This window comes from Colobus angolensis, unplaced genomic scaffold, assembly GCF_000951035.1.
Source record: "Colobus angolensis palliatus isolate OR3802 unplaced genomic scaffold, Cang.pa_1.0 Scaffold5, whole genome shotgun sequence".
Taxonomy (NCBI): Eukaryota; Metazoa; Chordata; class Mammalia; order Primates; family Cercopithecidae; genus Colobus; species Colobus angolensis.
In genome coordinates this window covers 19,126,740-19,141,460 of record NW_012118487.1, presented here as the reverse complement: position 1 = coordinate 19,141,460, position 14,721 = coordinate 19,126,740, and the positions used below count along the sequence as shown (strand labels likewise).

Here is a 14,721-nt window from a genome sequence, read left to right as displayed (position 1 = left end):
GAGCCACCGCGCCCAGCCCCTGGTCTTATATTAACTTACTCTCTAGGTTCTAGCACAATGTTTGGCATATGAATGTATTAAGCATGCTTTTTCATTTTCAGTATCTCTGCTGCTTTGGCATGCAAGGGACCAGAGATACAATATACATTTTTAAAAAATGGTTGCTATGTTAAACAAGTGAGCAACCTGGATGGAGAGCCAAGACTCTGTGAGGCGGGTCATTCTGGTCCAGAACTTATCAGACCAACACTTCTTAAAGTGCACATGATCACCTAGGGGACCTGAAATGATTCAATAGATTTGGGGTGAGGGTCAAGATACTGCATTTCTAACAAGTTCCCAGGTGATGCTGATGCTGCTGGCTGCAGGACCACACTTTAAGGAGCAAAAAGCAGGAGTGGGGAACCTTTTTCTATAAAGATCCAGATACTAAATAACTGGGGCTTTGAGGGTCATATAGTATGTTGCAACTACTACTTGACTCTGTCACTATAATGCAAAAGCAGACATAGACAATATGTAAATGAATGAGCATAGTTATGTTCTCCCCTACCACCAAAAAAAAAAAACCACCTTATTTAAGGACTCTGAAATGTGAACTTTATGTTACAAAATCTTCTTCTTCTTTTGATTTTTTTCAAACCTTTAAAAGTATAAAAACCATTCTTAGCTGCAGGGCCATATAAAAACAGGCAGTAGGCTTGCAGGCTGTAAGTTTGCTGAGTTAGAGGATAAGATACTAGTCACTTAGGTAGTTGGCAAAGGTTTCCCTATGGAGTATATCTAACCAAAAGAAACGAATCCTTCTCCCTATTGAACCTCTGTTGCGTTTTTTTATACTTCATTTTCCCCCAATAGGTGGTTTATATCTTTTTCATGGAAGGTAGAAACACTCTAATTCACAGTACAGACAGACAAACTCAACTAGTTTAGAGTTTAGCAGGCATTATTTTTTCTGTTACCTGTAGTAGGCAATGCAGTTCCTCACACATAGAAGAAGCTCCGTTAGTATATATTCAGTTTATTTTAATCTGTTGAAGAAGCCTTTAGCTTGGTCTTAAGGAAGAGTAGTTCCTAGATGGGATTAATGAAGAAGGTAAGGAGATGATTCCAAGGAGAAGAAAATGTGGGCACAGAAAAATAGGCAGGTAATATTTGAGGGCTATGTAAGGAGCAGTAAGTCCATGCAAATATTTGACAGAAACAGGGGATTAGCATAAGAAAACGATAGGGCCGAGTTATATGAAAGCCCACAATGACAGATCTGAAGTTTAGGGAATGATTTATGTAGGGAAAAACTTTAAGAGCATTAATCTGATGACAGAATATAGAAAGAGTTTATAGACTGCTGGTAATGGAGAGACCAATTAAAACACTAAAGCCACAGTTAACACTGATGGGTGAGGATCTGGACTATGGCTTTGGAAAGATAACAGGAAAAAAAAGAGACTGGAGGATGACTCTGGGCTGGAAAGTTCTTCAAGATTTTATGACAACAAAGAAAGCCATACAGTGCCCCAGAATCAAGAAATACTGCCCTGCTCAATTGCCCCCAAAATAATATGGTTTGCATTGCATAGAATGCTCAGTTGGCTGATTATTTTATGTTCTTTAATTCCCCAGGTCTTGTCTCTTCTTTGGTGAGAATCACATATTTAATGTTGAGTATGGTTTCTGGGGTTGATACTCAGAATATTAGCAAACTCATTTGCTTTATTAACTTTATTTTCAAATTAAATTAGACAAAAACCTATATTATCCTACTCTAAACACAGAAATAAAAAAGTCTTCCATGTCATATTTCACAAAAGGATGTGAAATCCAAGTAATTTTATAGGAAACTAGACTTAGAGAAAATCTCTAGGTGCTCATTAAGAGCTAAATGTACAGTATTTTCCCAGAGAATTCAATTCTTTTAGTTGTAAGTGGCAGATTTCTACACATCTCTTTAAAAATAAATCCCATTTGGGTTTTTTTTTAAGGGCAGCTTTGGGCTTTGTTTTGTTTTGTTTGTATGTTTGTTTCTTGGTAAAATGTAAAGGCAACCAAATGTTACTGAGAATTTGAGGTGCTGGGGGAAGAGGGGAGAGAGAGTGAGAGAACCTGTGTTCAAACAGTCTGGCAGCCTGAAATTTCCCACACGAAGGGCCTGATTGTTTGGGATAGGAAAAGTGCTGACCAGCAAGAATGAATCACAGCACAACTGCTATATCTCTCCACATCTTGGAGGCCAAGGCAGTCTGCTAGAAAGTTTTGTAAATATCAGAAATGTGGAAGGCATTAAATCTGTTACTGCTCAGCTGATCAGAAGTCTTAAGGTCAACAAAAATATTGCTGCCTGTGATTTTTTAACATGATAAGTTTCCTTTCATATATTAAATATTTTGAGCATAATGTTTATATTACTTTTCTATTTTTCTTTAGATAAGACTAATAGATAAAACTGTAATAAATGGAGGAGGTATTTGTTATAAAGCATTTTATAAGACACTGAATTTCTGTTCCTTTTATTTTATAACTGAAACGGTCTTTCTGAGTTTGACAGCGTCACTTGGGTTGATAAAATGTACAAGATGCTTTACAAAGAAAACCTATGGGAATTGTCTAGTCATTAATTTCACAGTCTAAATTGTAGAGTTTCCATTAGTAACACTGACACTGATTTTTTTTTAATCAAACAAACATAGTTTTGCATAGCAACTAGCCTTCACTTCTGCTTTATTGTTTTAAACATCACCATTTCCTTTCTTTCCCTCCTGTCCTTTGACCTCCATTTGGCCTGCAGATGGTTCTGTGAAGGGAAAGAACTGCACAACACTCCTGATATTCAAATCCACTGTGAGGGTGGGGACCTCCATACCCTGATCATAGCAGAGGCCTTTGAGGACGACACAGGTCGCTACACTTGTCTGGCTACGAATCCCAGCGGCTCAGACACAACATCTGCTGAGGTGTTCATTGAAGGTAAGGAGGGGTGCCTGGTAATGGGGGATAAAGGTGTGTCAGTGGTCTAATCACTCCAGTATCTTGGGTGTGCAAATGTGCCTTTCCAATGCAAACAGCACAGTGGTGTTCTAAATCAAACTTCATTTCCCTGAAAACCTTTATAAATTGAACTGTTCCAACATTTAGGCACCCATCAACTGTCTCTGATGTCAACATTTGTTCCTTTTAATGTAGAATGTTTCCACTCCATTAATTTGAATTATTTAAAATGTAAGGCATCCAAATTATTTTTGTCTTCCTCTAATAAATGAAGTGTAGAAACATAATTGAAATATCATATCAAGCAAAGTTAAGCGATAAATGACTCAGGAAATCATTCATGAGAATTTTAAGTAATTGAATACTTTTAAATGTTCTCATTTTTACTAAATTCTAGAATTTTGCCTCTTTTGTTAAGACCCCATTATTCCTGCTAAATGCACTACAAACTTGCAATCACTGGGTGAGAATATTCAAGAATCAATGTTGTATTAAAGAGGGGTAATCAGAGAATGAGCTGTTTCTGTTGGTCTATTCATCTTTGACAGGATTCAATCTCCAGGGAGTTGAAAAACTTGATATCAAAGTATTATATTTTACATTTTTGTTGTGTTTTGATCAATACCAATCATTTAGAATAGTTGGAAGTGTTTTAAGCACTGTAGTGTTTATACTGTTCCTAAATCCATAAATTGATGAGTGCTCTGTTAATTGGTTGCTTTCAAAATAATAGTTAAAATATAGAAAGAATATTAAAATCCTTGAGGTCTGTACTTTTTTTTTAACTATTTAACAGCACCAATATCTTCATTATGTAGAGGTGAAGAAGGCAAGATGTGAGCCACCATTTATAGCTCCTTCAAGAACTGACCCACAGCAATTAGCTTTAAAAGTAGGGCCAAATGAGGTGGCTCATGCCTGTAATCCCAGCACTTTGGGAGCTCGCGGCAGGAGGATCGCTTGAGGCCAGGAGTTTGAGACCAGACTGGGCAACAAACTGAGACCCTGTTTCCAAAAACATACACACACACACACACACACACATACTTTTTTAAAGTTAGCCTGGCCTGGTGGCATGTACCTGTACTCCCAGCTACTCATGAGGTTGAGGAGGTAAGGAGGGAGGATTGCTTGAGTCCATGAGGTTGAGGTTACATTGAGCTATGATGACACCACTGCCCTCCAGCCTGGAAGACAGAGCAAGATCTCATCTCTTCAAAAGGAGAAAAAATTAAAAATAAAAAGTAATTATTACTGATGACTTAAAGTATGTACCTTTACTTCAGTGAAAGGATCCTCCACATTATCTTTGGCAGCAAACATCTTGGAGCACCTCAAGGGACCTTGTCCTGTTAATAAAAACAAACATTCTATATGTAGTAACAACTGATACTTACATGACACTTACAAAATGTGCGCACACGTGCGTGCACACACACACACAATCATTTACACTTTGCCATAGCCTACGAGGTATTATTAGTGTTCCCTTTTTGTAACTGAGGCCCAGAGAGGTAGAAGAAACTTGTTCAAAGTCACACAAGAATTTGAACCAAGACAGTCTTGCTCCAGGGTCCATATTAACGACTCTGTCATACAGATAGGTATTTCAAAGTGTTGCATGAATGAAAAGTGAATGACAAAAAGATGTTTAAAATTTCACTAATGAATTGGCAGTATTATTCAGGGGTGGCAAACTTCTTAAGGCATGTTAGAGTACAGTGAAGGGAACTTAAACTTCCATGAAAATCCTGTCTGCTAATGATGATCAGATGTGTCCTCTAACAGGCAGAGCACTTTTAAATGAAATTCTTCATTTGCTTGCAAGATTGCTAGAAATATGGTAAGTTTTGGGTTCTGCTTTCATACTACAAATATTAAATGAAATCACGTTAGATTTAAGTAAAAGCCTGTCAACTTAATTTAACCAAAATTTATTAAGGCCCTACTAAGTGCTACACAGTGCAGGTATAAATGTGGTTAAGAGACAATCCCTGATATCAAGGAGTCCTCAATCTAACAGCAGATAAACACATTAAAAAAAAAAAAAAAAAAGGCCAGGCCCAGTGGCTCACACCTATAATCCCAGCACTTTGAGAGGCCAAGGAAGAGATCAAGACCAGCCTGGCCAACATGGTAAAACCCCGTCTCTACTAAAAATACAAAAATTAGCTGGGCGTGATGGCGGGCACCTGTAGTCCCAGCTACCCAGGAGGCTGAGGTACGAGAATCACTTAAACCTGGGAGACAGATGCTGCAGTGAGCCGAGATCATGCCACTGCACTCCAGCCTGGGCAATAGAGTGAGGCTCAGTCTCAGAAACAAACAAACAGAAAAAGGAATGTAAAATGATAAAGTAATATAATAAGTTGTATAAGAGAAATCAAAAGCATTTTAAGAACTTATAAAAGTTAAATGCATGATATATAAGATATATATAAATCATATATATATATATGTACTATAAAATGAGATATTTCACTGCCTCTTGAAACCAGCTGCAGAGTCCAACTGGGATAGACTCAAACTCTCACCACACTGATATTTAACTTTAAATGTCATTCTTCTGTATAAAAGTCTCTGAACTGCCAGTCCTCTTCTGCTAGTCCTTTCAAATCATCTGCATGAGGTACTAAATATATCCCTCTAGTTCTACATGCCACATATGTATCATGTTCGGGACTTCAACAGAGACAGTGGATTTCTTCCAGTGCACAGCTTTCCATGTGACGCTGCTGAACTTACTGAGACATCCGACACCGTTGGGTACCTCTGACTGTAGATAGATCGTACGTGACTTTAGATAAATTGAAGGGAGGGTAAGGAAGCTGGACATGGCAAGAATGAAGAGTTGTGAAGATTCAATCTGCTAAGCCTAACATGAAGTACTTTAGAAAACTGGCTCCTTTGCCTTGTGAAATATGAATAATTTTTTAAAAACAAAAGATTTTAGTGTTTTTATCCCTAAGAACAATTATGTGAAGTGGAAGAGAACCTCAGATAAATTCTTAGCCTCAACTTATGACTCAAAGTAAGAAATTTTTTTTTTTTTTTTTTTTTTTTTGAGACGGAGTCTTGCTCTGTCACCCGGGCTGGAGTGCAGTGGCTGGATCTCAGCTCACTGCAAGCTCTGCCTCCCGGGTTTACGCCATTCTCCTGCCTCAGCCTCCCGAGTAGCTGGGACTACAGACGCCTGCCACCTCGCCCGGCTAGTTTTTTGTATTTTTTAGTAGAGACGGGGTTTCACCGTATTAGCCAGGATGGTCTCGATCTCCTGACCTCGTGATCCGCCCGTCTCGGCCTCCCAAAGTGCTGGGATTACAGGCTTGAGCCACCGCGCCCGGACAGAAATTTTTATATTTTACTTATTCTAGCACTAAATTCGATTCACCCATATTCCTATTGAATTGCTTCCTGAAGCATGTTATTACTACATCAGCTGTCATTGGCAGCCTATCTATCAGAGGGTAGAAAGATTTCTTTTTGAAATTAAAATCTCAGCAAAGCCTTCTCTGAAAGTTTAACAACCTACTAATTAAAAGCTGTCTAAGTTCCACTGTCTCATGCATCAAGTTTTAGAATGATACAAAAGAGATTACAGCTTAAGAACAGTGGCTAGCATTCATTTAGTGTCACCTAGGAGCCAAGTACTGTTCTTCATTTTTACAGAGATTACCTCATTTCATCCTTACAAAATTCACTCCATTTAATTTTTTTTATTTTTTAAATTGACAAATAATAATTGTACATGGAGTATGTAGTTCTGTTTTGATATATATTACATATAGTGATCAGATCAGGGTAATTAGCATATCCATCATCTCAACATTTATCATTTCTTTGTGTTGAGACACTCAATATCCTCCTTCTAGCTATTTAAGACCATATAAGGTATTATTGTTTACTATAGTCATCCTGTAGTGGTATGGAACATTAGAACGTATTCCTCTTACACTTTCAGCTGTAATTTTGTATCCTTTAACAGTCTCTTCCTATCCCCCCCTTCTCCTTGCCCTTTCTAGCCCCTATTAGCCCCTGTTCTGCTTTTTTACTTCTATGAGATTAATTTATTTTTTTCTTTTTGAGATGGAGTCTCGCTCTGTCGCCCAGGCTGGAGTGCAGTAGCGTGATCTCGGTTCACTGCAAGCTCTGCCTCCCGGATTCACGCCATTCTCCTGCCTCAGCCTCCCAAGTAGCTGGCACTACAGGTGCCCGCCACCACGCCCGGCTAATTTTTTGTATTTTTAGTAGAGATGGGGTTTCACCGTGTTAGCCAGGATGGTCTCAATCTTCTGACCTCATGATCTGCCCGCCTCAGCCTCCCAGTGTGCTGGGATTACAGGTGTGAGCCACCGCACCCGGCCGAAATTAACTTTTTTAACAGAAAGTTAAACACTGCATGTTCTCACTCATATGTGAAAACTAAAAATCAGCCTATTTTATAGTTGAAGAAACTGAAGTTTTAAGAGGCTAAGTAATGACCAAGATCACACTTATACACACGTGCACACACACACACACACCTAGGAGTCAAGGATTCAAGCCTAGGCAGTCTGACTCCTGAATCTGCCCTCTACCCTATAGCATAAAATCCAAATAAACTCATCACAAGGGCAGCTACAGTTCCTCGCCTTCATCTGGTAACAGGATTTCGGATCTGAGCACGGCATTTTTCAGAGCATATAATTGAGCACTTTTTGGTCATTCTCAAGAATATAGTGAGTGACTACTGTAAGGGAGGCAGTGGTTCACCCTTGAGACACACAGCAGCGAACAAGCAGGCCTCTGCCCTCACTGCACGAACACTCCAGAAGAGGGCCAGAGTAACCCAGTAAACTCGTAAGGCATTCCAGCAGCGGCAAGTGCTGTGAAAGAAATAAAGGTGGCTGATGGGATGCGGTGATCAGGAAGGCCACTCCAAAGAGATGACATTTGGTCTCAGAAAGCAGCCTGAGAAGGAGCCAATAGGGAAGGCTGGGGAAAGAGTGCTCCAGACCAAGGGAACAAATGCAGAGGCCCTGGTGAGGACAGCCAGGTGTGCCCAAGGAGCAGGAGGAAGTCCAGGGTGACTGGAACATCAAATGGAGGAGGTAGCTCAGGGGTTTGGGCCGCAGCCGGGGTACGCAGGACACAGGGCTGAGGCTAAATCAAATTGAAAATCATGGAGGGTTTAAACTGATTCATATTTTCTAACTGACACTTTGGTTTATAATTGGGGATACCAGTAGAAGCCTATTGTCGGTGCCTCAGGGGGATACGGAAGAGATGAGGGAGTAAGTCAGATTCAAGTTGGGTTCACAGGCAGGTCCAAAACCCCTGCAGTGGTTCCACGTGGAGGCGAGGGGAGGAAAGGAATCAGGGATGACTCTGGTTTCAGCTGTACCGTTTGTGAGGACAATGGTGCCAATCTCTGAAATGAGGAAGACAGGAGAGGAACAGGATTAGGGGACAAAAGGAATTAAGTGCTGTCTTTTGTACATGCTGTGTGTGTGTGTGTGTGTGTGTGTGTTTGGAGATGGAGTCTCGCTCTATTGCCCAGGCTGGAGCGTAGTGCCGTGATCTCGGCTCACTGCAATCTCCACCTCCTGGGTTCAAGCGATTCTCTTGCCTCAGCCTCCCGAGTAGCTGGGACTACAGTCACGAGCCACCATGTCCGGCTAATTTTTGTATTTTTAGTAAATATAGGGTTTTGCCATAGTGGGCAGGCTGGTCTCAAACTCCTGACATCGAGTAATCCGCCCACCTCAGCTCCCAGAGTGCTGGAATTACAGGCATGAGCCACTGCGTCCAGTCTGAACATGCTGTGTTTGAAATCTCTACTTAGCCACGTGGACGTATCAGGCCGGTAGTTGCAGATATAAACATAGAAGTCTAGAGCACAGGATGAGAATGCAGTATTTGGGGAGCATCAGGATATAGATGGCAACTAAAGCTGTGGGACTGGACACACCTCCAGACAGATCAGCTAGGGAGGAAGAGGGGATGGAGACGAGGAAGGGATCTGAGTCTGAGCCTGGGATACTTCTGCCTGTTGAAAGAGGAGTTGCCAGCAAACGAGATAAGAAGGAAAAGCGCCTAGGGTGCGAGAGAAACCGGGCAGAATGGTGTAAGGGAAGGCTAGAGAAAGAGTTTCCAGAAGAGGGGGCTGCGACCTGTGTCTGCTGCTTCTGAGAGCTCCAATCAGATGTGGGCCAGGAGGAAACCACTGGGGTCAGCAACAGTGGATGTTGTCAGCGATTTTAGCAAGAGGAGCTTGAGGAATCTGAACAGGGTCAAAGATCAAATGGAACTGGCTAAGAAAAGTTTGTGAAATATGGAAAGAGAAGCAGCAAATAACAGATATTTGTTGGAGAAGTTTTGTTTAACTGCCGACAGAGATAGGGGCTGGTATCTGGAATGGAGCATGGGGTCAAAAAAGATGGTTTTTACAGTGTGTGTGTTTTCAGGCTGGAGTTACTAGAATATGTTTATAGGCTGAAGAAAATAGTGCAAGAGGGAAAAATAGATCATGCAGGAGGGAGGAGAATAAGATGGGGAAAGGAAATGGAATCTGTACTAGATGGTGAGAGGGTGCCCTCAAGAACTAGCTGGCAGAGGGAGCTTCTCAAGAATTTCCTATATAAATAGGAAAGATCCATGTAAACATGTAAAATAAATACAGACATCTCAATTTTCCACCACTGCCTCCCCCTGTGATTGTAAAATGAATTATACAGGCTGTAAAATGAATAGCTTTATGAGCTCCAAAGAGGCAGGATGGTGGCCCTGAAATGTGGGATGAAGGAAGCTGGATTAAGCTGGACCTTGTGGATGAAGAGGATTGGGGTCAGGAGGAGAGGAGGGCAGGGCAGCATTAAGAAGGTGGGGAAGGAAACCAGCGTGATGCAGACTGGCAGGTCCTGTTTGACACAGGTTCTCAGTGCTACGAATAATCAGATAAAATGTGTACCCCTTTGAAGTGACATTGTGAAGTGTGCTGCGATGTGAAGTGTGGAATTGTTCCTGGTAGCCACATAGGGTAAAGCCTTGGGTGCCAGGACCACTGCCACGCCTCTCTAGGCATAGATTCCATTCACTGGGTTTGGAAAACTTTTGGAGAAAAGCCAAACCAGTTTAAGCACAGCTTTGGCCATTCTTCATGTTATCTATTTGAAAATAACTTTTCATGATATTTTATGATGGCTCTATGCTTCGGTTTCTTCATCTGGAGAAAATTAGATTGTTGTAAGGGTTGAATGAGTTAATCCACTGGGGTGGTACCTAGCACACAGTGTAGGCCATTATTATTTATAAATACTGTATTTTTATTTTTAAAAAGCTAAAATGTATGGATAAAAAGAAGATATAAAAGTCATGTCTAGGCCAGTCATGGTGGCTCATGCCTATAATCCCAGCACTTTGGGAGGCTGAGGCAGAAAAGTCATTTAGTCCAGGAGTTCAAGACCAGCCAGAACAACATAGTGAGACCCCCATCTCTACAAAATTAAAAAAAAAAAAAGTAGCCAGGCATGGTGGTGCACACCTGTAGTCCCAGCTACTTGGAAGGCTGAGGTGGGAGGGTCACTTGAGCCCAGCAGGTCAAGGGAGAAGTAGCTGGGATGGCACCACTGCACTCTAGCCTGGGTGACGGAGTGAGACCCTGTCTCAAAAAAATAAAAAAGCATATCTAATCCCACTGCCTTATGACAGTCACTCTTAACATTTTTATCTTTCCAATTTTTTTCCTACATGTGAGTACTTAAATTTTGCTGTATCTACTCTTTCGAACTGTTTTTTTTTTAATTTAAACTACTCTGTCACAGACATCTTCCCATGTCATTAAACGTTCTTTAAAATCATTTTAATTCCTTTGTAGTCGTTCATCATTTATAAAGTTAGGTGTCACTGACATTGCTTCAGTTACTCTGATCTGTGAATGATTCTTGCTGTGTTGGTAATTATAGCAACTGATTTAAAAGAGAGGAAAAGAAGCAAATAATAGAAATGAGAGAAAGGATATATTTATTCCTCAAATCTTGAAAGGCAAAATATGCCTAAAAGGATAAACTCCATGACTCAGTTCAGGAAAGTCAGTTAGAGATTTAAAACATATCTATATAATATATAAACATAACATATTATGTTTATTTTATTTATATATTTTTATATATTTTACTTATCTCTATTAATTATATATATAATATGTATTTTTTAATGGCTGATAACCACCTCTGTGAAGACATCCTGTTTCTTGAAGTTGAAGCTATGTGATTCCCATCTAGTTTATTTCTACTCAGAAATATATTTTTTCGAGGAAGATATCAGATAGACAAAAAGTAAAAATAATTACAACATAGCATTTTCATGAGTATGAGGAAATGGACATTTTGATATATTGTAATTTTATACATATCTCTGGGGAGATGTAAAAAAATGGAAATAATATATCCAATAACATTGGAATGATAAAATTATGGTAAATCCGTACACATGAATTTGAAGCAACCATTAGACAATCATGAAGTGCCTATTTACTGACATGTAAAGGCATTTTACAAGAATTAAGTGGGAGAAAAAGCAATAATGGAACAGTATACATAGCATTGTCTGTGTACACAGAGATAAACTTTGGAAGAATGTATTCCAATAGTTTCTGGGTGGTGGTATTCCAAATGATGTTTTTCCTCTCATTTTTGCTTCCATGTATTTCCTGGGTCTTTTCCCACCAGAAAGTATTACATTGGGTAGGTTTTGTTTGTTTGTTTGTTTGTTTGTTTTTGAGACAGAGTCTCCCTCTGTCGCCCAGGCTGGAGTGCAATGGCTGGATCTCGGTTCACTGCAACTTCCTCCTCCCGGGTTCACGTCATTCTCCTGTCTCAGCCTCCCGAGCAGCTGGGACTACAGGCCCCCGCCACCACGCCCAGCTAATTTTTTTGTATTTTTAGTAGAGACGGGGTTTTACCGTGTTAGCTAGGATGGTCTCAATCTCCTGACCTTGTGATCTGCCCGCCTCAGCCTCCCAAAGTGCTGGGATTACAGGCGTAAGCCACTGCGCCCGGCCGGCTAAGTTTTTAAAATGAAAAGGGAGCACCTTTTAAAGTCAAGACAGGAGACTCATTTCTGTGACACTTCCACTGGCCAAAGCCCAAAGCATGATCGTCGGCCTGTGATTCCTTCACTCCGTGTGGGAGGCAGAATAGGAAAAGCTAAGGTTTAGGCAGGTCAATGTTAGATGAACAGATGATAGTAACTACAAGGACTAGAACGTGTAACTCTGTCAGATTGGAGCCTACATCCAAAACTGAAAGTGACGGTTAATAAATACGGAGAAAGATTTTTTGTTTGTTTGTTTATTTGTTTTCCCCTGACCAGCAGGTGCAAAGCAGATGACTGAAGTGGGAACAGAGTGGGAGAGGGAGGGAGAATCGCCCTGAGGGGAAGGCAGGGAACTGGCTGGCACAGAGAGGGAGATTTGATCTGCCTCCGTTTGCAAGAGCTGCTCTGACACCTGAGACAAAAAGTCACTTTCAGATTTTACAAGGGTTGGACAGGTGTGCAAAAGCTAGCAAATGTGTGCTTATTTCAGGGGGCGCCAGCCTTTTCGGCTCCTTCTTCCTTTGAAAATCAGCTGGAAAAAAGTAGCAAGAATGGCTTTCTAAAGAGAGGTCATCAGAAGGAATTTTTTTTTTTAATGATTGAAACATTTTGAATCTGGTGAAAAGTAACTGCTTTCTCTCCACAATTTTTGGCTACCTTGAGAATGTCTGTGATAACTTCCATATGATTTTTTCCACCCCTCCCCTTCTTCTAAGTGCTTTTATGATTCCAATAAAATGGTCTCTCTGGTTATCCCCGACCTTCTGATCGCCTTCGCTGGCTTTTCCTCAGGGATTCTCAGCTCCCCACACCTTCTCACCACAGAGAAAACTTTCTTCTTGCCCGTAACTTGTTTTTGATGATTTGTTGTTTGCTCCCTTTGTGTCCCTACTCCGCCGGTTAATCCTGAACACTGACTTTTCCCAGTCTCCACTCTCGGTGCCTACACGACCAGGTTCAAACAAGTCAGCCCTGGCGTCCAGGTCCTGCCTGTGTTTCCAGATTTGCCTCCCGTTACTGCCCCCGGCCTGCTGCTCTTCTCGCCTTGCACGATCAGCGCCTCGTCCCCAGACAAGCTTTACCACTTCCCAGTTCTATTTCTTCATTCCAGCAGAAGCCTGGAAGGTGTGTGTGGGCAAGGCGTGAAGCTAGGCCCTCTGAGGAACCCACACGTGCGCACCTCATGAAGGTCACGTGGTGTGGGGGGAAGGTCGCAGACCACGAGGCTCAACCACAGGAGTGCCTGTCACCACTGCTTTCTAGTTATGTGACCCTCTGCCAATTACTTCACCTCTTGGCTCCTTGGTTTCCTTATCTATAAACTGCACATAACTCGCTTCTTAGTGAAGTTCATTATGATGATGATTAAATGAGGTAAAATGCCCCACAGACGCCAGGCACACAGGACATACTCAAAAATCGGTAGTTCCCTTCCTAACCCAGCGTCCATCCTCAGGGAACTGATCATTTTCTAGCAGGTATGATATTCTAGGTGACATGAGTGCTGTAAACAAGAACGCTGGAGTTCAGAGAAGGAGCACAGAACAGTGCCCGGGCTGACCGCGGAAGACAGAGGATCAGGAAAAGACATAGAGGAGTTTCCCAGGGAGTGAAAACTATGACTAAGGGACAGGCATGGGAAACAAGCAGGGACAGAGAGTCCCCACCTTCTCTGGGTCCTGCGGGAGCCTTCCTTGCCACCATCCTTAAAATTGCAACCCCCCGGGGAGGTCCTATCTCGCCCGTGCCCTCCCCTGCTTGATGATCTTCCTGCTTCACTCACCACCGTATCATGTACTTATTTCTCTTCTGTGTCCTCACAAGGGCAGGGGTTTGTGTGTGTGTGTGTGTGTGTGTGTGTGTGTGTGTGTGTGTGGTGTATGTGGTGGGTGTGGGTATTTTGTGGGGGAGTATGGTGTGCGTGTGTGGTGTGTGTAGTGTGAGTGTGGTTGTGGGGTGTGTGTGTGGTGTGGCGTGTATGTGTGGTGAGGTGTGTGCGTGTGGTGTGTGTATGTGCATGTGTGTGGCAGGGTGTGTGTGGTGTGTGGGTGTGATGTGTGTGGTGTGGGTATGGTGTGTGTGTGGTGTGGGTGTGTGTAGCATAGATATGGTATGTGGTGTGTGTGGTGCGTGTGTGTGATGTGGGTGTGTGGGGTTAGTATGGATGTAGTGTGTTTGGGGTGTGTGTGTGTGGTGGGATGAGTATGGATATGTGTGTGGTTTGTGTGTGTGGTGGGATGAGTATGAATGTGTGTGGGGTGTGTGTGTGTGGTGGGGTGAGTATGGATGTGTGTGGGGTGTGTGTGTGTGGTGGGGTGAGTATGGATGTGTGTGGGGGGTGTGTGTGTGGTGTGTGGTGGGGTGAATATGGGTGTGGGGTGTGTGTGTGGTGGGGTCTATGTGTGTGTGGTGGGGTATGGATGTGTATGGGGGGTGTGTAGTGTGTGTGGGGTGTGTGTGTGTGTGTGTGGTGGGGTGAGTATGGATGTGTGTGGGGTGTGTGTGTGGTGGGGTGAGTATAGACGTGTGTGTGGGGTGTGTGTGTGGTGTGTGATGGGGTGAGTATGGGTGTGCTGTGTGGGGTGTGTGTGTGGTGGGGTTTATGTGTGTGTGTGTGGTGGGGTGAGTATGGATGTGTGTGTGGGTGTGTGTGTGTGTGTG

General features: G+C 42.2%; 1 protein-coding gene across 4 annotated transcripts in view; it reads left to right on the top strand.

Moving 5' to 3' along the window:
- PALLD (palladin, cytoskeletal associated protein) overlaps positions 1 to 14,721 on the top strand; it is a 436,126-nt gene that overhangs the window by 167,614 nt on the left and 253,791 nt on the right. For all 4 annotated transcript variants that reach the window (XM_011959641.1, XM_011959640.1, XM_011959639.1 and 1 more), the window contains one exon: positions 2,786 to 2,964. In XM_011959641.1, the coding sequence (XP_011815031.1) occupies positions 2,786 to 2,964 (179 nt within the window). The remainder of the gene's footprint in view (positions 1 to 2,785; positions 2,965 to 14,721) is intronic.